The following is a 23,345-nucleotide window of genomic DNA, read 5'->3' on the forward strand; positions in this document are numbered from 1 at the left end:
AATATTTGCAACAAAATTTGTAATAACATCAAAATCAGCCAGTCGCAATTTTTGAGATAAAAAAAATTGGAAAAATTCCTTTACTTTGAAACTAAAAGAACTGCCTACCATATTATAACAACTTTTTTGTTAGTTTATTATTATTATTTTGAATGTTGGTTATGCTTCTAATCGATGCATTTTTATGAAAATAAAAATATCCATACATTTACAGCAAAAATCAGAAAATTGGAAATATCTGGTTTTGCATCTAGGCGCCTCATATTACATATGGGGGTTTCAACGGTACAATACCAAACAAAGATCATTAGATGGTTTTGATAAAAATTTACTGTTGAAAGTGCCATATGTACTATAATAACGCGAATATCTGCAAAACCGCTTAAAATACTTTAAGTACAAAAAAAAAATGTTAATTTTTTAATTCTCTATTTAAAAGACACACACAGTATGTTGCATTTAAAAAAACTGAGATATAGTATTTTAAATGTTGCGATGAAAACTACGCAGTATGACGCCGTGAAAATTACCCTGTATAAAATAATGTTAATTTCGTTCGCAGATTTACTCTGTTATCCTTGATGTAAGAAAATACAACTAAAGTTGAATTCACTGTAGTTTTTAACCACTTTTCGGATATAGTGTTTTTAACCCAAAGTTTTAGTGAATATGAAATAGAATGGCAACACCGCATAGTGCTGGCAATAAAAATAGCGTAGTATAAAAAAAATTATGCCGAATCCAAATCTGTGCAGAAAAATGGGGGGTGTAATATAAAAAAAAAACTTAAAACTTTATCATAACTTTTTTGGGACACCTTGTATACAACAAAATATTTTTAGGATATGCTCATCTATAAACCATGCAACATCTGTATAAAACTTTTTTTCTTCGACGACAATATTGGACTTCTTCGCTTTAATGGACCACCCTGTATATGGGAAACCCCATGTTTTCTCACTACTATTATTAGGTTACTACTATTATCTATAATTCTATGTTCAAAAAAAAAACTGATTTTTGTGGTCTTTGATTTTGATCCCTTAATATATTTTATGTATAATATTCTATACTTATTAAAACTAAAAGAATTTCGGACTTCTGGTGGGTTCATACAGCCAAATAAAATAAAATAAGAATAAAATAAAATAAAATAAGAAAGTTGGTTATATGGGATACCGTACATGCGTTCATACAGCCAAATAAAATAACAAATAAAATAAGAAGTCTTTATCTTTTAACTTCTTGTTTTATTTTATGTGAAAACGGCTTTGCGCACGCTTAATTCTAACCTACAAATATTTTCAGTTTGGATTTAATTTATTTTATAATTTCACATAAGTAAAATGTATAATATAGTAGGCAACGAATAAATAAATATACTATAAATAGTAAAATTACTATAAACAATCGTAAAAGTTAACTTTTATCCAGCCTCATCGTACTGCGCATGAGCAAATATATATTTCTTATTTTATTTTATTTGACTGTATGAACGCACACAAATAAGAATTCCTTATTTCTTATTTTATTTTATTCTTATTTTATTTTATTTGGCTGTATGAACCCACCATTCCATTGTCTTTATTTATTTTGATTATCACTTAGTCTAGTGTTAAATATGTTAATATTATAGTTCAATATTCTTTTTGTCTATCAATGCTGATTTTTTTAGGGAGGAGGATGTATAATACAGGGTGAAAAAGGGTCAAGAAGGATTTTTGCACTAGAAAATACCAATTCATACTTCAAGCCTTTTTTGTACTATAAGTTGACAATATTATAATTTTGGGTCACCCTATATAACCAAATAACTTTCTGTGTTTCCTACTGTTTCCTTTCAAATAAAAATGTTATATTAAAAAAACCTTATTTTTAACAAGCAATCACCTCTTGAATTTCTTCGCACATATTTATTTACTCCCTGTATATTTTGTTTTAAATGATAGTTATTAAAAAAATACGAATATGTTACAGAGAAGAATTCTTTAAAATATTAAAATAAAAATAAAAAATGTTTTTTTTAAATAAGACCAAATATTTAGAAATACTTTGCATAAAGTGTATATGTATACCGGGTGCGTCTCAAAAGTGGCTCCTCCCATAAACTTTTATTTTTTCAGATAAAAAAAACGAGATTTGGTACGTTAGTATATGACATAAATTAGGAATGATTGACGTATTCAATTATTGTTTTTAGTCACTTCCTGTGTTCCTGTTCCACATTTTTTTACTTTACTGGATATAAAATTACACTGTGAATAAAATATCACATGTCAACTTTTGACATTTTCTCATATGGTTTATTTGAAATTGTAACATGCGGTTCATAACGACAATTTGACTCGAAATACCAAGTGTGTGGTACCAAATTATTCATAAAAAAATGCTTTTTCCAAATATGCTAATGAGCCACCCTCGTTCCATTTGAAAAAAATCAGATTAAAAATACGATTTGGGCATCTTTTAACCGGTCAGAACAAGACACGAAAAACATTAGAGGATAAAATATATTTTTCCAAGACTCCTTAATTAAAAATTAGTGTTTTTAACAACACAGCCATGGCACTCTAGATTGAAATATAAAATACAATTTTTTTTAACAAAAATGTCAAAGGTTGACGTATGATATGTCATTCCATTCAGAGTGACATTTTCTATCGAATAAAGTAAAAAAGTGCCGAGGGTGCCATTTAAAAATCAAAAGTTGTAAACAATTGAATACGTCAATCAATCCCAATTTATGTCATATACTAACATACGAAATTTCGTTTTTTATCTTAAAAAAATGAAAGTTATAAGGGTGAGCCAGTTTTGAGACGCACCATGTATATTTTTTATCTTTTCAGGTAATTCTTTGTTATGACGTTTTCCTATTGTTAATCTGCTATTTCCTTATGTTTAGAATAATTTAGATATCAAAACCAACTATTTCAGAAAAATAGTGGATAAATTTAAAAAAAATGGAGAAAATTTTCTTTCAAAACTTTTTCAACGCACTGTAGCTAAAGAATCAGTAACTTGAAGCATTTTTCTTTAATTTCTTTTTAATAACTATTCATAATTACTAACCTCCTTAGTTTTAGTCTCAAACTGGTACCGCCCCACGTCCATCGTTATCCCCCTGTTCCTCTCCTCTCCTGTTTCATCCAGGACCCAGGCATACATAAAACTCTGTTTTCCCAGCTTCTTGCTCTCCTGCTCGTACTTGTGCATGGTCTTCTTGTTAACCTGGCCTAGGTCGCACAGCAACCGACCCATCAGGGTACTTTTTCCAGCGTCTACATGTCCGATAACCACCATATACAAGTGATCCTTCTCGTCGCCTCTTTCTTTTTTAAATCTCGCTTCCGGATCTATTTTTCCATCTTTGCGGCTCACTAAATATGAAAGAATAAAGCTGAGCATCAATAGGAACATAACCAGCTCAAACAAACAGATGTTTCGTACTAAGGTCTAGCGTATAAGATGCTAGATAAGGTAAACAATGTGTGATTAATATGAAAATGCAAGTTGCACAACGTTACAAAGGAACAATTAATACTTTTAAAAATCTATTTTGATCTATTAAGATGATAACTGATGAAGTTTCTTGTTAATCCCAGAAAAACAAAAATACTTTGTTTCATTTTTAAATTTTAAAGTGATGTTCTTGTGCAACGTTACAAAGGAACAATACAGTGTCATAGATAAAGTTCGCATCATATAGGATTTTTTTTTAAATTCATTTAGGAGAAAACTGACTTTATGAATCAGGCGTCTAAATGCAAAACCCGACAAGTCCATTGAAATAAATTTTACAGAATGCACAAAAATGATTTAAAATATTATGAATATTAAAAAGAATAATAAATCTAAAGTACTGAAATTATCCAGTGCAGTATTTTTTGCAAATATCTTGCATGAAAATGTAATTCAGGGAGTTTTTCTGAGGTAAACGAATTAAAAGGTATATAGAACTCAGTTTTCAAAAATGTGTGACTTGTATGTTAAATGTACAACATAGGATAGAACATTTTAATGAACAGTGCTTTCCATAAAATCAATAAAATGAAAAATATACGAAATAATATACATGTACTGATTTCTTTCGAAAATCGACAACTATGAAACTATGATCCCTTCCCCGACACAAACGGTACATTGTGAGACAGGAAATTGTAGAGAGAAACAAGCCCTATAACATAGGATACAACATTTTAATGAACAGTGCTTTCCATAAAATCAATAAAATGAAAAATATACGAAATGACTTAATAAAATTTAACCATTTGCTCCCAAGTACCTGTCAAATTGGAGGTTTAAAGAAATTAGAGGCTAAAATATGGATATACACTAGTATACAGGGTCCGGCAATAGTGCGTCGAGCATCTGCAGCTCCTAGAAAAAACTGGGAAATTTTGTTTAAGTGCGAACTCAAAGTATGTACTAGGATGTATTTCAGGAAAATATTTTAACTTCTATAGGGTGGCTCAAAAAAGTGTGAGTGGAGTATATTATTAACTTCCTTACAGATCACTTTACATAATCCTTAAGATATAAGGAAATATATTTCGATAATTTCAGAGATGTTAATAAATAAATAAAAAAATATATATTTTTCAGCCTTTCTTAAAAAAATTATTACGAATTAAAAAACTGTCCTGAAATCAAAACTATATTAAGTATTTATTTTGGATGGTCTAGTTACTTTGGTATAAATATCGTAATATTAAATCATACAGGGTGTTCAAAATTCTACGCCAAAGATTCTTAAATATAAAATAATTTTTCTTCGTTTTTTTTTGTTAATAGAACACCCTGTATTATATGTATTATATTTTTTTATTAGATGCAGAGGTAAAAAATGAACATTTTTTGTATTTAGAGTATTTCAAAATTTTTAACGGTTTTGCAGATACTCGCGGTCTTATTTCATATGGTTCTTTCAACGGTAAAATACGAGAGAAAAATCATTGGGCTTTGATACAAATTTACTGCGGAAAATGCCATATGAAATATAAAACCGCGAATATCTACAAAACCAGTAAGAATTTTAAAATACTCTAATATAAAAAATGTTCATTTATTAATTCTCCATCTATTAAAAAAATAATATACAGAGCGTTCTATTAAAAAAAACAAGTATTTTATATTTTAGAAAGTTTGGCGGAGGATTATGAACACCCTGTATGATTTAAAATTACGATATTTATAGCAAAGTAAGTATAGACCACCTAAAGTAAAAACCAAATATAGTTTTGATTTCAGGACAGGTCTTGTATTAGTAATATTTTTTTTAAGAAAAGCTGAAAAATATATACATGTGAAAATATGAAAAATATATAAATACGTCCTAATAGTGGAGTGCCTAGAGAATTTTATCTCGGAATTCAATTACTATGAATGTATTAATGTGAAACCTTCTGTATTGTGTTTTATAGATAAAATACTAAAATGTTTATCCATTTTTTTTCGTTGCTTTTAATTTTTTATTGTAGTAATTTTAGTAAATTCTTAATTATTTCATTCTTAATTTTTTGATTTAAATTTATTGAAATAAATAAATCTAAGGGCGCAAACATAGTGAGGCATCTCGATGCGATGCTCGCCAAGATGCTGGCCGCGCTGCTCGCCAGGATGCTAGCCGCGATGCATCCTACGCGCACTGTTTTAAAACGGCGAGTAAGTGCACGTAGGATGCATCGTGACTATCGTACAAACATAGTGCGGGGCATTTCATTTCGATACGATGCGCGCCATTCACCTCGCCATCCGGCGATGCTGAATCAAACATGTACAAATTTATGCGTCAAAACATACTGGAGCCTCGCACCTCGTCACGCACCTAGATGTTCAGCGCGATGCTTCCTAAAAAACAAAATTTTTGTTTTTTTGCGAGAAGCGGACGCGGATGCCTGAAACTTTACATCTGATTGGTCTGTTTAGTATCACAATTCGTTGAGTATATGTCGAACTAGAGTCGGGTGGAATAAAATGTTCACAACACTAATATTTAATTTATCACCAACAATGTAATAACCTTGATTCTACAGGGTCCGGCAATAGTGCGTCGGGCATCTGTAGTTCTAATAATAAAAAACTTTTTGTAGAATTTTGTAGTCCAGACATAAAGTATGTATTAGGATGTATTTGAGGAAAATATTTGAACATCTAAAGGGTGGCTCAAAAAAGTATGAGTGGATCGCGAATATTTTTTTTAAATGGAACACCTATATACGGGGTGGCGCAACTCATTCGCGTCGGTTGATTATACGAAAACGGAAAAATGTAGGAACTAAATATTTTATAGGTATATGTGGGAAGGCAATATGCACAATTTAAAATTATTTTGAGATGTACAGGGTATGTCAGAACTAAGATTTACACCAAAATTATATTTTTTTCTTATGGAACACCCGATATTTTATTTCTTATTTGGATCCTTGGACACAAAATAAGGCATGTATTATAAGGGTTATTATATATTAATATGTTTACAAGCTTTGGTTTTTGAGATATTTAAATATGCATGCTACAATGAAATAGATTATCAACAGCCTGTACATTACTTTTTAGAATTAATTCTTGTGCTGAGTTGAAAGATAGAGAAATAAACTTTACTGAAAAATTGTATTGCTGCCTTAAATTTATACAGGGGTACCAAAAATGATGATTTATTTTAAATATTTATTTTACATAAAAACTTTGTTATTTCAAATACGACAACCTATTTTTTAAAATAAATCGAAACAGATTCAAATGCTCTTTTAAACTACATATATTAGGGTGTCCTATACCTATCTAGCTCAGATTTTGAATAAAGAGCAATTTTTCAATAAAATGGCAACAAAGAGGGCTGATGTCGTCATGGCAAGTTTCTAGTGACAGTAGCTATTTTCAAAATCGAAATTAGTTTATGGACTTTATTTATTTATAGCAAGTACTTTAATCACTAGTTGATTAAAAAAAGTATACCATTAATTGCAAATTATATTTTATCATCTCATAGTATATGTCTTTTTAATATTTTGATTATGTAACGAGCACTTTGTTTACTCACTTGTTTCTTTTTTGCTTTTGATCAAATTTGAATGAAAATTGCTTTTGATCAAATCGGTGTGAGAAACTATGAAGCTATAAAATTTTGTTTCAGGAGAGTTGAATATCCGGGAAAGTTGAGTTATTGAATGTAATTGCACCCAACAACGCCCTAATTGCGCTCTCCTTTATGCGTTAACATTTTTTCGGCGATTTTATTAACATTTGACATTGTCACAACACAGCACGACGCCGACGCCGTCGCCTTGTTCGAATTCTTTTTCATTTATTTTTTACTACCCGAAACAGCGTTACATCACACAAACCTGGTACCTGAGTGTTTTATCTCTTTTTGTCTCAATAACTGCACTAGCAAAAAACTAAAATACTTATATAATATAACAAAACCACGATTTCAATATTATTCTATGCGATCAACATGACGGCGACGTGAAATAGATAGGGATAATTTCTGATTTTTGCCATTGACTCGCTGCGGTAGGAATTTGTTGAAATCAACTGAAATGCCACCAAGCCTATACTAATTAATAACTACTATTACATAAACTGGTGCTTAATAAAACGGCGATGGTAAATGTTTCAGTATGCCTACGCGCCCCTATTCGCCGTTTTAAAACAGTGCGCGTAGGATGCATCGCGGCTACCATCCTGGCGAGCAGCGCGGCCATCATCTTGGCGAGCATCGCATCGAGATGCCTCACTATGTTTGTGCCCTAATGCATAAGTTCTAATCATTGAAATTTTGATGGAAATTGAATTATACAGGGTGGCGCGTCATATACGACGCGGTTTTTGCAAGGAGAACAAAAGTATGTATTAAAGTGAAATTTTGTGAGCTTGTTTCGTTCGTTTAAATCTAGTAAGTTCTGGTTTCGAAGCAGACCTTCTTGATATAAGATTTACTTCATTTAATCTTCTTCTTATAGTCCGTTAGTTAATATGTACGTTCCTTAAGTGCAATTCATTATCAATTTGAAAAGCTGGCAAAGGGCGGTTTCTTAGCGATAAACTTACAATAAGTCGATCGTCTCGATTAGAAGTTCTCATGTGAAGGTTCCTGAACGTCTAGATTGACGTCCTCATGGACGTGGTCATAATTCAAGAACCACAGAGTATACTCTATGGTATTAAGGTATTTTTGGAACCGGAATTAGCAAATTCACTGAACTAAACAAATATAGATATACAGGGTGGCGCACCTCATTCGCCTCGGTTGATTATACGAAAACGGAAAGATGTAGAAAGAAAATATTTTATGGGTATATGTGGGGAGGTAATGTGCACAATTTAAAATTATTTTCAAATGTACAGGGTGTTTCAGAACTAAGATCCATACCAAAGTTATATTTTTTCTTATGGAACACCCGGTATTTTATTTCATTTTTGGATTCTTGGGCCCAAAAAAAGGTATTTATTATAAGGGTTAAATATGTTTAAAATCTTTGGTTTTTGAGATATTGAAAGATATTTAAATTTGCATGCTACAATAGAATAGATTATTAATACCCTGTACATTACTTTTCAGAATTAGTTGTTCTTGTGCTGAGTTTAATGGTAGAGACATAAACTTTACAGAAAAATGTTATTCCTTCCTTAAATGTATACTGGGGTATCAAAAATTGCTGGTCTATTTTAAATATTTATTTTATATAAAAACTTTGTTATTTCAAATGTAACACCCTGTATTTTTTTAAATAAATCTAAGCAGATTCAAATGCTCTTTCAAACTATATTAGGGTTTTCTATACCTATCTGGCTCAGATTTTGAATAAAAAGCGATTTTTCAATAAAATTGTAATCAAGATGGCTAGTGTTGTCATGGCAAGTTTCTAGTGACAGTGACTTATTTAAATTTATACCAATTTACTTTAATTTAATTTACTTACAATAGTTTAATAAATAATATTTATTAAATATGTGTTTATTATTCTATCAAGAAAAACGAAGGAGTAGTTTTTGACTTATTTTACGATGACTTGTAGATACATGGATTATCTATAAAAGAGCCAATTAGGGCAAATTCATTTTCTTCACTTCCAACGACAGGTTTCTGTCTAATAGGTTTTTTTTATAAACCACACTACCAGGCGAAATAGGACAAGAAGATTTTCAAAGAAAATTACATCAGGAAGATTCATCTTTGAGCATAAGCCCTTGACGCCAAGAAGTAATTTTCCTCACAAAATAATATCACCAGTAACATATCTATTCGTTCCGCCAGCAGATACTGCTTTATTTTGATAAAATAATGAATACTTACTTATTAAAGTATTGTAGGTAAATTTAAGTAAACTGTTATAAATTATAGATAATAATGTCCATCAACTAATGTCGACTTTGAAAATAATTACTGTCACTAGAAAATTGCCATGGCATCGCCAGCCATCTTGATTACAATTTTATTTAAAAATCGCATTTTATTCAAAATCTGAGCTAGATAGGTATAGGAAACCCTAATATAGTTTGAAAGAGCATTTGAATCTGCTTCGATCTAAAAAAATACAGGGTGTTACATTTGAAATAACAAAGTTTTTATATAAAATATATCCTTAAAATAGATCAGCAACTTTTGAGAGCCCTCTATAAATTTACGGAACCAATACCATTTTTCAGTAAAGTTTATTTCTCTACCTTTAAACTCAGCATATGAATTAATTCTGAAAAGTAATAATTAGGGTGTTAATAGTCTATTCTATTGTAGCATGCAAATTTAAATATCTTTAAATATCTCAAAAACTAAAGATTTTAAACATATTTAACCCTTATAATAAATGCCTTTTTTTGGGCCCAAGAATCCAAAAATAAAATAAAATACCGGGTGTTCCATAAGAAAAAATATAACTTTGGTATGGATCTTAGTTCTGAAACACCCTGTATATTTCAAAATAATTTTAAATTGTACACATTGTCTCTCCAGATATACCCCTAAAATATTTTGTTTCTACATCTTTCCGTTTTCGTATAATCAATCGAGGCGAATGAGGTGCGCCACCCTGTATAATTGACTCACCTGTATATCTATAAAAATATTTTTGAAATATGAACTACCATTAAACACATATTTTGTAAAAGTTCTGCAGTGAAAATCTCAAATAGGAATCCTGATACAGAGCTTTTCCGGAATACGGGGCCATCTTGTATCTATACATTTGCATATGTGTGTTTATTTAAATACTAAAGTGAAAGCAATAAATTTAAATGGGTAAACTTTGTAATATATCTTCTTAACAATACAATGCAAAAAGTTTTATAAAAATACGTTCACAGTAAATGAATTCCGAGGTTTGTATCCCATAAAGGATTAAAGCACTCTACTATAATACATAATTTAGGTTTGCACTTAAACAAAATTGCCAAGTTTTTTTTTCTAGGAGCTACACATGTACTATTGTCGGACCCAGTATTTATTGCTCAAATTTTGAAAAACTATTTGAAAACTGATTTATTTTTCAATTTTGCAGAAGTAGGCACACCAACTTTTAATGGGCCTTAAACAGCCTATTGATTTCATTCGATTCGCTAAAAGAACTTGGAAGAAAATTATAACGAATCGAAAAAAAAGGAGACTTTAACCCCCTGTAGTTAAGAAACAAAGCAGAATTGGACCTATGTTGGTATAAAAAAATCTTGTTTTTACGTGAGGAATCTCCCCACGAAAGATAGCGCATGTTTTTTAAAACACCCTGTATACTTTCGTTTTGACATTATTAAATTCTTAATTTTATTGGTTAAAACAAATATTGCACGTTATATGCCGATATTTCTAAATCAATTTACGTGTTACGTATGAAGACCACCCGGGAAAAACCAGTTATATCACATTTTCATAGAAATTAAGATAGCGACACAGCTTTATAGAGAAATGTTAGCGTTATTCGAGGCACCATCAAACAAATCAATAATACGCTTCGTCCCACAGATATTGCCGCTTGGTTATTTTGCCGTACATGGGAAAAACCAGACTAGTCCACGCTAGGGATGGCAACGATATATCGATATATTAATGAAAATGTATCGATATATTTGATGTTTTACTTCCAATATACCGAGTATATCGATGTATTTTTTGCGATATATCGCAGTGGCGGCTCGTGACCGCAACTTTCTATCTTCTCTCTAACCGGAGATATTAAGAGAACAAATTAGGCTGTCGCTTAGGATTATATAGTCTAAAAATTATAGTAGTAGGCTAGGAAACAAAAAGAGGTAAATTGGTTACATCAAAATATCAAAACAAATAATTTAGTTTCCTTTTAATACCATTTAATTATTATTTATCCGTGTTCGTTCTTGATTCGATCCTATAAATTAAAACCCAGGCATATTCAATCCGATGACCTAGCTGGCCATAGAAGTATGCCGCTCCAGCGTCTCTATCTACTAAAGTAAGTGGTATCCAAGAAGCCCCACACATTCGTAGCAAAATAAGCGGCACAACTGCCTCACCAATACCAACTGCATTCATGCTGATGAAATTGCAACAAATGCAATTTCATCATGATAAATCCCCTAACAAAATTGGCAATTCATTTCTTAGAAATTATAAATAGTTCATTTCATCCTAGAATTCCTGCGTAAATATTTACCGACCAACGGTCTTGGTGCTAAACTACTTGCATCAAGGGTAGATTTGGACCAGTAGTGCCTATTGTTAAGATTCGCACCTTCGTTCGGTGCTATATTCTCTGCTAACTCCTAGTTTTCGGCCATGCTAACTTCGGCTGTGCTAACTCCTAGTTTTCGGCCATACGAAATTCGGCCGTTTTCTGTTAAAAGCAGTATGGCGGCACAAAATTTCTGGAAATTTTAATAAAATTATTGATTGTCGGACTTTCGGACATTTTAATCTGAGAACTATTTACGTATAATTAACTAAGAAAATCGTCAAAATTGTATGGATTGATGATAATGTTACATAAACGTGTTTAAATAATTATGACGTCATTTTTTTAAGAAAACGCCCGAAATTCGGATGCATGAAAACTGAACTTAAACGTTTTCATATTTTGACGTAATCAATATACCTCTTTTTGTTTCCTAGCCTACTACTATCATTTTTAGACCATATAATCCTGAGCGGCAGCCTAACATGACTTGTTCTCTTAATATCTCCGGTTAGAAAGAAGATAGAAAGTTGCAGTTTGCGCTGATATTTTGGAAATTTTGTGCTCTATTTAACTGTGAAAAGAGAAATAAAGCCTCCTATTTAAATTTTTTTACGCAAAAGCGCAATATCTGTTATGATGTCAAATAGCGCCCTCTAGCTACCACGAACAAAATTGTGGAAACAAAATTTATTTATTTATATTGGAGATCATTAAGGAAGAAAAGCTCTTTTAAAGGAGCCCTAGTTTGTTTAAATCGGGTAACCCAAACCGGAGTTATCCATATTTTAATAAAAGCACATTTAACCTTCCCCCACCACTTTATTTTATGAGATAGAGCAAAATACTCTATATCAAACAAGTTACAAATTTCTCGAAGATTATAATAGTAATATTTAAAATACCTGTTCACCTGCATATTTTTGAGAAAAATCCTGTTTTCTGATTGGCTATTAGAGAAACGCCCCCTAGCGGGCATTTTTCGAACTTGAAGATAATTTCCAGCGATTTCTCTTGGTCGATTTACTTATTAAATTTTTTTCCCCAAAGTTATACGATAAGTAGTTTCTGAGATACAGCCGGCGTCCATTCTTAGTTGGCCACCCGGTACAAGTATATGTATTACTATGATACTATGGAGTCACTATGAAGTACATCATAGAATTTTGATTTATTTTTATTTACGCAAACTTAAAAATTGGTAGTATTGAGAGAAAGAAAAATTATGTTTTATATATTAAATGGATAAGTCGGTCTCTTAATAAAGAAAAGTTTTTTATTATTATACTATATCAGTAAAATCATCAGATTGTTGAAGAGCTGTGAAAATATCTTTTTAGATTGAAAGTAAAGCAAGTGGCGATAAACGTTTATTTTTTATGGAATCTCTACTATAAATTTTAATGCATTTCAAACATGAAAAATGTCTCTCAACCCAAGTACTTGTAAATGGTGTAGTAACAAACAAAACAAACAATTTGAAAGCCTCTGGAAATATATTTCCAGTATTAATCTCCTTAAATTATTTTATAATCGAAATTATCGTATCTATTATTAATACCTGCAATTTATTCATTAATTTATGTTGGTCAATAACATTTTTTGTTTGTTAAATCACTATTAAATCCGTTGGAAATGTATCAATATAACAAGTTTGTTAAATCAGATGTTAAATGCGTTGGAAATTTGTTATAGGATTATATTATATTATATACAACAGATTTACAGATACAACAGATATTACAGAAAAGTCTCAGTGTGCTATTTGAATTCGATGTGTTAATAAAAGCGGCTAAGTCAAATATCTTTGAGAATTTTATTTTATGAAATATTAGATAACATTGTTATAGATTTAGAAATAAGGTTTGCAGATAGGTTCTCGTATGTCTCAATTATTTTTATTTATCTCTTGCGGATCCGAAATTTAAAGAATCCTATAAAAAATTTGCAACGCATTTAACATCTGATTTAACAAACTTGTTACATTGATACATTTCCAACGCATTTAATAGTGACTTAACAAACAAAAAATGTTATTGACCTACGTAAATTAATGAATAAATTGCAGGTATTAATAATAGATATGATAATTTCGATTATAAAATAATTTAAGGAGAGTACTGCCGTCCTAAAAACACATGCAGTATCTACAAAAAAACGGATTTTGAGATTTTTACATCAATGGATCAGTAACAAGCTAAATTAACTTTTTACCAAGCCTATATGCCGTATATGCCTTCGAAATATTTGAAATCGCACGTAATAAATGGCCGTATCTACCAAATTATTATTCTGTTTTAAGAAATAACGCGGTATATGCTTGCTACCAGTAATAAATGCCGTATCTACTTCCACAACTGTGTAGATACCGCCTTTCGAGTTAGAACCTGTCAGATACGGCAATTTGCTATTAGTTACGTCGGTTATGCGCCATAATCAATTAATCGCCGAATTCTGTCACAGTGTATTTCTTCAAGCGTCAAGGGTTAGTTTTTTGTGTTACATTTTAACTGTTTGTATTTGTAATTTCTAACTGTTTATATTTGCGATTATTTCATATTATTATAACCTAATAAAGCACCTAATAAAGCACATTAAAAAATTAATCTATAGTCTTATTCAAAGTAAAAATAAATATTTATACATTTTTGTCAATCTATTGAGAGCTTTGCGCACATACGGCATTTTTGTTTTGCATAAAGGCCATAAAATTTTAGTTCAAAACGCCGTAAATGATTTTTTAAATTAATGTTAATAAATACGATTATTTTTGAGTACTTAACTTATTTTTATACTTATTTTGTTCAATAATTCACGATTGTTATCTTCTAAATTTTCCTAATAGTCAAGGACTAATCAAATAATTTTAACCTCATTTTTCTCCGCTTGGCGCTCGTTGTAGATACGGCATGTGTTTTTAGGACGGCAGAGTAATCCTGGAAATATATTTCCAGAGGCTTTCAAATTGTTTGTTTTGTTTGTTACTACACCATTTACAAGTACTTGGGTTGAGAGACTTTTCCATGTATGAAATGCATTAAAATTTATAGTAGAGATTCCATGAAAAATAAATGTTTATCGTCACTTGCCTTACTTTCAATCTAAAAATTTTTTCACAGCTCTTCAACAATCTGATGATTTTACTGATATAATAATAAATAACTTTTCTTTATTAAGAGATCGACTCAGCAATTTAATATATAAAACATAAAATTATTCTTTCTCTCGATACTACCAATTTTTAAGTTTGCGTAAATAAATAAAAATAAAATAAAATTCTATGCTGTACTCCTAAGATACATAAAATCATCCTTAGATCGATAAAATAGACGCAACTGAAATTTTGTCGCCTACCTAATCACACGTACTTTCCGAGCCAACTGGACTTTTTTTTCCGATCATATGGTATATTTGGTTTCCAATCGAAATAAAAGAATTGTGTAATTCATATCGATATACAAAATATATCGATATTTTCCATTCGATATATGATTCCGATATATCTTATGATACAATATATCGATATATTTAGTCTTTTTGCCATCCCTAGTCGACGCGTAAACGGTAAAAACAGAGTCAGATATGACCTTGGGCGACAAACACACATGCATCTTGCAGTTGGTATGAGTATACAGTAAACTACCAGCTGGTTTTGTTGTTTTTATATTAAGAAAATTGTTTAGATATAGATGTAAAATATGAGTGATGATAGTGGTGATAGTTCAGTGGCGTTACTTGAGGATTTTCCTGTAAGAAAGAAGGAATCTGGACGTTTAAGAGATGTTTGGAAAAAACTTAGGGTGCAAGCGCATGTACCCGGTACCGACTGTAAGTGTAAACGGTTAAAGTGTTTTGAAAATATTACAGAAGATGAAAGAATGCTTATTATAACAGAGTTCAATCAAATGGCCGACAGAAACGATCAAAATAAGTACCTAGCGTCGCTTATTACGGTTCGTAATATTCGAAGAAGAAGACCAAGACGCGATGAGAAATATGCTTCGCACCATGATTGCTCATATGGTTTTCAAGTACGAGTTATAAGGGAAAATATTACTCTGGAAATTCCAGTATGTATCAGAGCTTTTATTGCCATACACGGCATTACCAGGTCAAAGGTTGAATATGTACAGAATTCTTTGAAGTTGATGGGGACAGCTCCAAAAGACCAACGTGGAACCCATGGTAATAGACCAAACAGATTGCAATTGGATATTAAAGAAAAAATTGATGCCCATATAAAATCTTTTAAAGGTAGCCTAAATAAATCAAAGAAAATGTATCTTCCTAAAGATCTTAATATAAAGAAAATGTATGGGCTATTTAAAGAGCAATATCCTAATATTAACGTCTCCTATGAGTCATATAGAAAATATTTTAGAAATTACAAAATATCTTTCGGTAATCCCCGATAGGATACATGCAGCACCTGTGACAAATATTTAGCCGAACTTAAAAACACTGTTGTTTAAATTTTTTTAATTTATGTATTCTAATAAAAATCTACTTAAATAGTAAGTAATTTTCTTCCTTAAAAAAATAATAGTTTAGATTTAGGTTTTACACAACCTTTAATTAACAATATTTAATATTGACAATATAATAATTAACCATACAATTAACAATATCTAATAATTCAGAATTAGTAGTAAAATACAGGGTGGTCTGAACTGTATTCCGGAAACTTTGGCAGCATATTCTACAGATAAAAATAAGTAAAAAAGTTCGTATAAATGTATGTCCTAAAATGCTTAGTGTCGGAGATACCTGTATAAAAGTTACATTTTATTTCGCGCGCGATTTTTTCTAAATAATTTATGAAGTAACGTCAATGCTTGGATGAAAATTGCTGCTTGGAAGTTTTTGCATGAGAAATTTGATTTTGATGTCAATATGACTCCTATTTGTAGAGGGCGCCACCTACATATTTTTAACTGCTTTGAAGAGTAATAACTTTTCGTCCGTACCTGTATAACACTACTGGGTAAAAAAATATACATTTACGACGTTTTTTACGTAAAAAGGGTCTATTGGTAAAAATCGCTACGAGTAATGGTTCTCGAGATATTTGGAATTGAAATGATCAACACCTGTCGTCAATGACATAAATTAAAAATGTTGACAAAAAATAGTTACTAGACTGAAATCATACGTTTAAAAAGTTTTTGTGCCAAAAGTTCAACAGAAACTGTTTTACCGTCATTTTTTCGAAGAAAATTTTATGATTAATTTAAAAAAATAAAAAGTTCCCAAATTTATAATTTCAGTCAAATAACTATGTTTATTTTTTGTCAATAATGACATGTACTGACTATTTCCATTCTAAATATCTTGAGAACGGTTGCTCGTAGCAATTTTTCCAAAAGACATTTTTTAAGTAAAATGTCACAAAAATGTACACAGCGGTTTTCACACAGTAGTTTTATAGAGGTACCGACGAAAAGTTATTTTCTCTTTAGAAAAGTTAAAACACATGTAGGTGGCACCCTACATGTGTTTTAACTTTGGCTGCCGAAATTTCCGGAATACAGTTCGGACCTCCCTGTATATCAACATACAACATATGATCTAATTAACAAAATATCATCTTAACAACAAATACTTTAGAAACGTCTAGGTACACTTATTTCACTGAGGTTTAAGAAAAAAGTCCAGGGTGGTCCGACCCTGCATATTTTTCTAATTATTCAACCGAAAATAATATATTTATTTAAAAATTATCGAAAGGGGATAATATTCTAATACTAAATTGCGTTTTTCTCGGCTCCAATTATAACGGACAAAGTTGTTTTTCTCGTATTCAAGTAGCATGAACTAAAGTCTGTCTGGCGAGATAGGCAAGATTTCGGCATATAACATTCAAAAAATGACAGATAATACAATTTACTTATGTAGTGACTATGTTATTAAAATGACATAGTCACTACTGTCACTGAAATGGATCGTTGGACAGACATATTCATAAAGCGCACGTAATCATAACCAAAATGAAGACAAAAGATTCCACAATTTATATTCACGTGTCCCGATGGTGTAGAGGTACAGCTTTACGCCAGCTCTACCAATTCAATGGTTGTGGGTTCGAATCCCACAGCCAGCATTTCATCAGCCGACTATTTTTAATAAAACAAAAATAGTTTGGGTTGCAACCCCAAGGTCGACTCAGCCTTAAATGAGTACTTGGGATTCACAATCCTGAGGTAATAATAGGCGGTGAGGTAATAAAAAATTCCTTGTATACCAAACGGCTCTAGTATAGCAAGCTGTACCTTGCCACTCCCAAGGCGTTAAATGCTATATACGGGAGCTATTATTATTTTACATCCACGAGTGCACCGAAAACTGCAAAATTGACCAGATAGATGGATACTTTCGAACAATGACGGTTTATTAGAAATTATGTCATTATAAAAATTAAAATATTCAACAAAGATGAGTTAAAAATGATTATATTTCTCGGACATTTTTTTCAAATCCCAGCCCAGACACTTTAAAAACCGGGACATATATAGTATGTCCCCGGATTGTATTTACAAGAGGAAAAACTTTGTCGTTATTGGAATTTTGAGAAAAATGCATTCTTCATAAAAATGTTTGCTTGTTCTAAAATGGTAAATACCGTGTATACTTTTTCCAAATTTCCACACCGTTTTAGAGAAAAAAAAAATATGAATAAAGTCCTAAAAATCAAAAGTCGTCTATGGTAATATAATTTATAATTAATTCTTTGATAGATGGTTATTGTTACTTTTGATAAAGCTTTTGATTAAAACCATATTTTTTGCTGTTGTTCAATTGTTGTTAAAGTCATAGATAAAGGAAACAAGTTTCGATTGGAATGGTCGTTTTGCCGCCAAAACTTATAACTGTTTTTGAGCGCATACGTTGTAGGGCGCTGCTATAGCGGCTGCTAAGAACAACCGCAAACAAGAACAGAAATAATTTTCTCTTGTCAAAGTCAGAATAATCAAAAATTATAAAATCTTTCAAAATTTAAACCGCCCTCATTGAAAAAATACCGAAAAGTATTTAAAGCGTCCATTTTCAAAGTAATCATTGCTATCTTGTGAGTTTAATTTAACCAAAAACCCGTGATAATTGTGAATAGGTGGCATTAAAAACTTAAAAAGCTGTGTAAACTGTGAACTGCAAAAATCATCGTGGATCGTGGCATAACGTCGGTTTCCAATGTTTCATATCTTTATATAAAATATAGTTTCTTATATGCAACACACTATATTTTATTTAAAAAATTAAAAGAAAATAATAAATTCGAATAAATAATATTTGGTGACATAATTCCGGAAAAAGCCGAACCGCTCCGAAATTATCAAAAGCTTTCGAGAGCGACCGTTGTAAGAATAGCGCCAAATAGGATTTACATTGTCCTTATGGACACTTTCCAATCTAAACTTGTTTCTTTTATCTATGGTTAAAGTATCAAATTTTTCGATAACTACTATCACCCTTGTCGTAGCATTGAACTAAATAAATTTTTGGCTTCTTGACATTTTAAAACTTATAAGTATTTTTCTTACCTCTGACGTCATCTCCGTCGGACGACAAGAACAACGGCGTGCCCCTCCCAGAGGCTGGACTCTGGCCTCTTGCAGATGCTGGACTCTGGCCCCTTCCCGCGGGACTCTGGGACCGAGGTGTCCCGCCCAGTCTGTCCTTCTGGATAAAATCGACGGTCTTGGGTTGCGTTTCCGCCTCCTTTTCCGGTACATCGAACCCTTTGACTATGTTGGTGGATGTAGTTGCCGAAGCAACCGCCCAAACGCTTGACGTGGTGGTCGACGGTTCGATTACGGTGGGCACAACGAATGGACCAGCTTTAAAGCGGGAATGAATTACGTTATACACCAGTGGAAACAACCCCAAAATCTAATTTTTAAAAGCTCAGAGTTGATAACTTTTGAAAAATGAAGATAGTCAGAGTCTACGTAAATTTTATGTAACTTTTTAAGATAATTTATGTTAAAACTTATTATAAACTTTTTGCTTACTTTTCAATACCCAAGATTGAAATTTTTAGTTGATATTGTTATGAATTTAATTGATTTCCCTCCAAAAAGAATACCTTTCATTTTTATTTATCTTAATGTATTTTATTAATTGCTAGTTGAAGCCTGGTGCATCCGTCACGACATCAGGAAAAAAATACTTATTTTTTTTAATTAAATGAAAAACAAAAAATCCGGCGACGACAGTTTTTAGAAGAGCCAATTAGCCATCTTTTAGTAAAAAAAAAGCAACTTTCTAGAGCAAGTCGTTACTTCAGTAGAGACGACACAGATAAACATTACCATTTTATATATATATATATGTTGATTACAATGGAGCCAAGAATTATTTAGTCCAAGAAAATAGGTCTTCAAATACTAATGTTTAGAAATACTTGAATTTTTGATATGTTACTTTGACAGATTTAAAAACGAACTGTAAAAGATTTTTTAAATTCACCCCGGAGAAGGGGCGAAATACGTAAATAAAGTATTTTTTCGCAATTTCGGAGAAACGGTAATGACTAGAAAAAAAGTTTAAATAAAAGTTGTAGAGCGTCAAATTTTACATAAAAATGATCTCTATACTTTTTTTGCTCAACTCAAAATTAACCGAGATAGAGTGACTAGAAGCTAGGGGATCATCCCCTAGACATTTTTATTATTGTACTTTTTCTTTATAATCCTGGTCACTCTCCCAAAATTTGAAAAAAAACTTTATAATTTTTCACCCCTTCCCGGGAATGAATTTAAAAGAATCTGAAATGAAGATTATAATTTTCGAGCAAATTGAAAGAAAATGTTAAATATCTGAATTTTTCAGCAACTTATGATTTTTTTAAATATCTACTATCATCTTTTCTACTATCATCCCTTAGCTTCTAGCCACCCTATCTCGTTTAATTTTGAGTTGAACATAAAAAAGTATACAGTACATTTTTATGGAGAATTTGACGCTCTACACAAGTATGCTGTGTGCTAACAAAAATATCGTTTACAGTTTTCTCTTAAAATCAATAAGAGAACATTGCTTTTTAAAAATGTCCGTGGACCATACTTTTGTTGACATCAGGTCTATCAATAATTTTCCCAATAAGCCTGATATATTTTGATGATGTTATCAGTATTATTCATATCAAGCAATTCTACTGTTATATTTATCAATTAAGGCCATAAACAAACATAATATATACAATTTTATATACTAATTCATTATAATAAAATTAAATAAAAATATTGTAATTATATTCCTGATTGATTCAGTGAAAAGTTTTGTTTTTAAATATCTACTATAAAAAATATTATTTAAACGCGTGTTCAAACATTAATCTTGTGGAATATATATCAACATCAAAAGAATAGTAATTAACGAAATATCATCATATTCACAGATATTTTAGAAATGTCAAGGTTTACTTCACTGATATTTATGAAAAAAAGTCCGTTGTCTCGGGTATAGAAATCGACACGTCGCGTCGTGAAAGTAGCTCGAGACAAAACGAAATTGAACGAGAGTACAGAAAACAACCGAACGTGGCCAAAAAAATCCCCCACGCCCTTCTCCGCAATTAACGAGTAGTTTCGAGGCGTTTTTAAGAAATGAAAGTAGGTTAAGACAAACGGAAATAGGCCGAGACAACCTGAGATAAACCAAAACAAGACAAAGTTAGTGCGAGTAAACACGACCTTGACCTGCTTCGTACTGGTTTCCGCATAGTGTAGAGGGTGTAGTCAGTGGCGGCTCGTGAGTATATGGGAAGGTGAGGCTACATGAGGTTAATAATTTATATTTTTTATTTATTATACAAATATTAAATCGTAATAGGTTTCAGTATTACGATTAGAACCAAGATAATTGAAAAAGTCTTAAATACCTATTGCCTGTCTTGCCTCTTATTGTTAAATATTGAAATTTTTGGCTCCTTAATATCTCTGTCTTTTTTCAGTTTCATTTCGTCTTAGAAAATGAGTTTCAAGTACACAAAGAATAACGATATCAATAGGATTCATTTTAAAGAAAACACTAAAATTTAACTCCTCTTCGGCACTTAAAATATATAAAAAAAATCTTACCGGCGAAGAAAAGCCTAAACTTGCTAATTTCAACAATATTTGTTGTGTTGAATTTTAGAAACTGCTAAAATTCCACCTTATCTCTGTGTAATTGAGTTAAAAATACTATATCTAATAGGTTTCAGTATTACGATTAGAACCAAGATAATTGAAAAGGTCTTAAATACCTATTGCCTGTCTTGCCTCTTATTGTTAAATATTGAAATTTTTTGGCTCCTTAATATCTGTCTTTTTTTCAGTTTCATTTCGTCTTAGAAAATGAGTTTCAAGTACACAAAGAATAACGATATCAATAGGATTCATTTAAAAGAAAACACTAAAATTCAACTCCTCTTCGGCACTTAAAATATATAAAAAATCTTACCGGCGAAGAAAAGCCTAAACTTGCTAATTTCAACAATATTTGTTGTGTTGAATTTTAGAAACTGCTAAAATTCCACCTTATCTCTGTGTAATTGAGTTAAAAATACTATATCTAATAGGTTTCAGTATTACGATTAGAACCAAGATAATTGAAAAGGTCTTAAATACCTATTGCCTGTCTTGCCTCTTATTGTTAAATATTGAAATTTTTGGCTCCTTAATATCTCTGTCTTTTTTCAGTTTCATTTCGTCTTAGAAAATGAGTTTCAAGTACACAAAGAATAACGATATCAATAGGATTCATTTTAAAGAAAACACTAAAATTCAACTCCTCTTCGGCACTTAAAATATATAAAAAAAATCTTACCGGCGAAGAAAAGCCTAAACTTGCTAATTTCAACAATATTTGTTGTGTTGAATTTTAGAAACTGCTAAAATTCCACCTTATCTCTGTGTAATTGAGTTAAAAATACTATATCTAATAGGTTTCAGTATTACGATTAGAACCAAGATAATTGAAAAGGTCTTAAATACCTATTGCCTGTCTTGCCTCTTATTGTTAAATATTGAAATTCTTGGCTCCTTAATATCTCTGTCTTTTTTCAGTTTCATTTCGTCTTAGAAAATGAGTTTCAAGTACACAAAGAATAACGATATCAATAGGATTCATTTTAAAGAAAACACTAAAATTCAACTCCTCTTCGGCACTTAAAATATATAAAAAAAATCTTACCGGCGAAGAAAAGCCTAAACTTGCTAATTTCAACAATATTTGTTGTGTTGAATTTTAAAAACTGCTAAAATTCCACCTTCTCTGTGTGTAATTGAGTTAAAAATACTATATCTAATAGGCATCAAATAATTTAAATTTAGAAACACAAACAATAAAATAATTCTCGCCCTAAATGTCCAAATAATGACAAAAACATGACCTAATTAATTCACCCAACGCTGTTCTCACCACCGACCGGCCAGCCACCGGCATCGGCACTTTAAATTCATGAGTCATGCATATGAGATCGAGACATCGCACTTTTCAATAGTCAATAGTCAGATGATTTAAACTTCCAATGAAAACCATATGAAAACACACCCAAGCGTCAAATATCTCGCCTCAACCCTGCGATAGAGAATGCGTACCCCGTCGCGTCACATTATCTTAAATCATCGCTGCTAATAGGTAGGTAATTCGAACTTTCTAATTATTTCGCCTCTGTCGAGTCGCGTTCTTTTTACGCTAGGTTTACGCGACTTATGT

The 23,345-nt window shown here is 31.2% G+C and overlaps 1 protein-coding gene across 1 annotated transcript in view; it reads right to left on the reverse strand.

Annotated features, from left to right (window-relative positions):
• The window catches only part of LOC115880626 (HBS1-like protein), a 35,677-nt gene that overhangs the window by 8,726 nt on the left and 3,606 nt on the right, over positions 1–23,345 (reverse strand). Inside the window, exons 3-4 of the mRNA XM_030897905.1 lie at positions 19,184–19,480; positions 3,073–3,380 (exon numbers count right to left, since the gene is read on the reverse strand). Of these exons, the coding sequence (XP_030753765.1) occupies positions 3,073–3,380; positions 19,184–19,480 (605 nt within the window). The remainder of the gene's footprint in view (positions 1–3,072; positions 3,381–19,183; positions 19,481–23,345) is intronic.

Source organism: Sitophilus oryzae, unplaced genomic scaffold (genome assembly GCF_002938485.1).
Source record: "Sitophilus oryzae breed Bouriz unplaced genomic scaffold, Soryzae_2.0 scaffold_1639_pilon_pilon, whole genome shotgun sequence".
Classification (NCBI taxonomy): Eukaryota; Metazoa; Arthropoda; class Insecta; order Coleoptera; family Curculionidae; genus Sitophilus; species Sitophilus oryzae.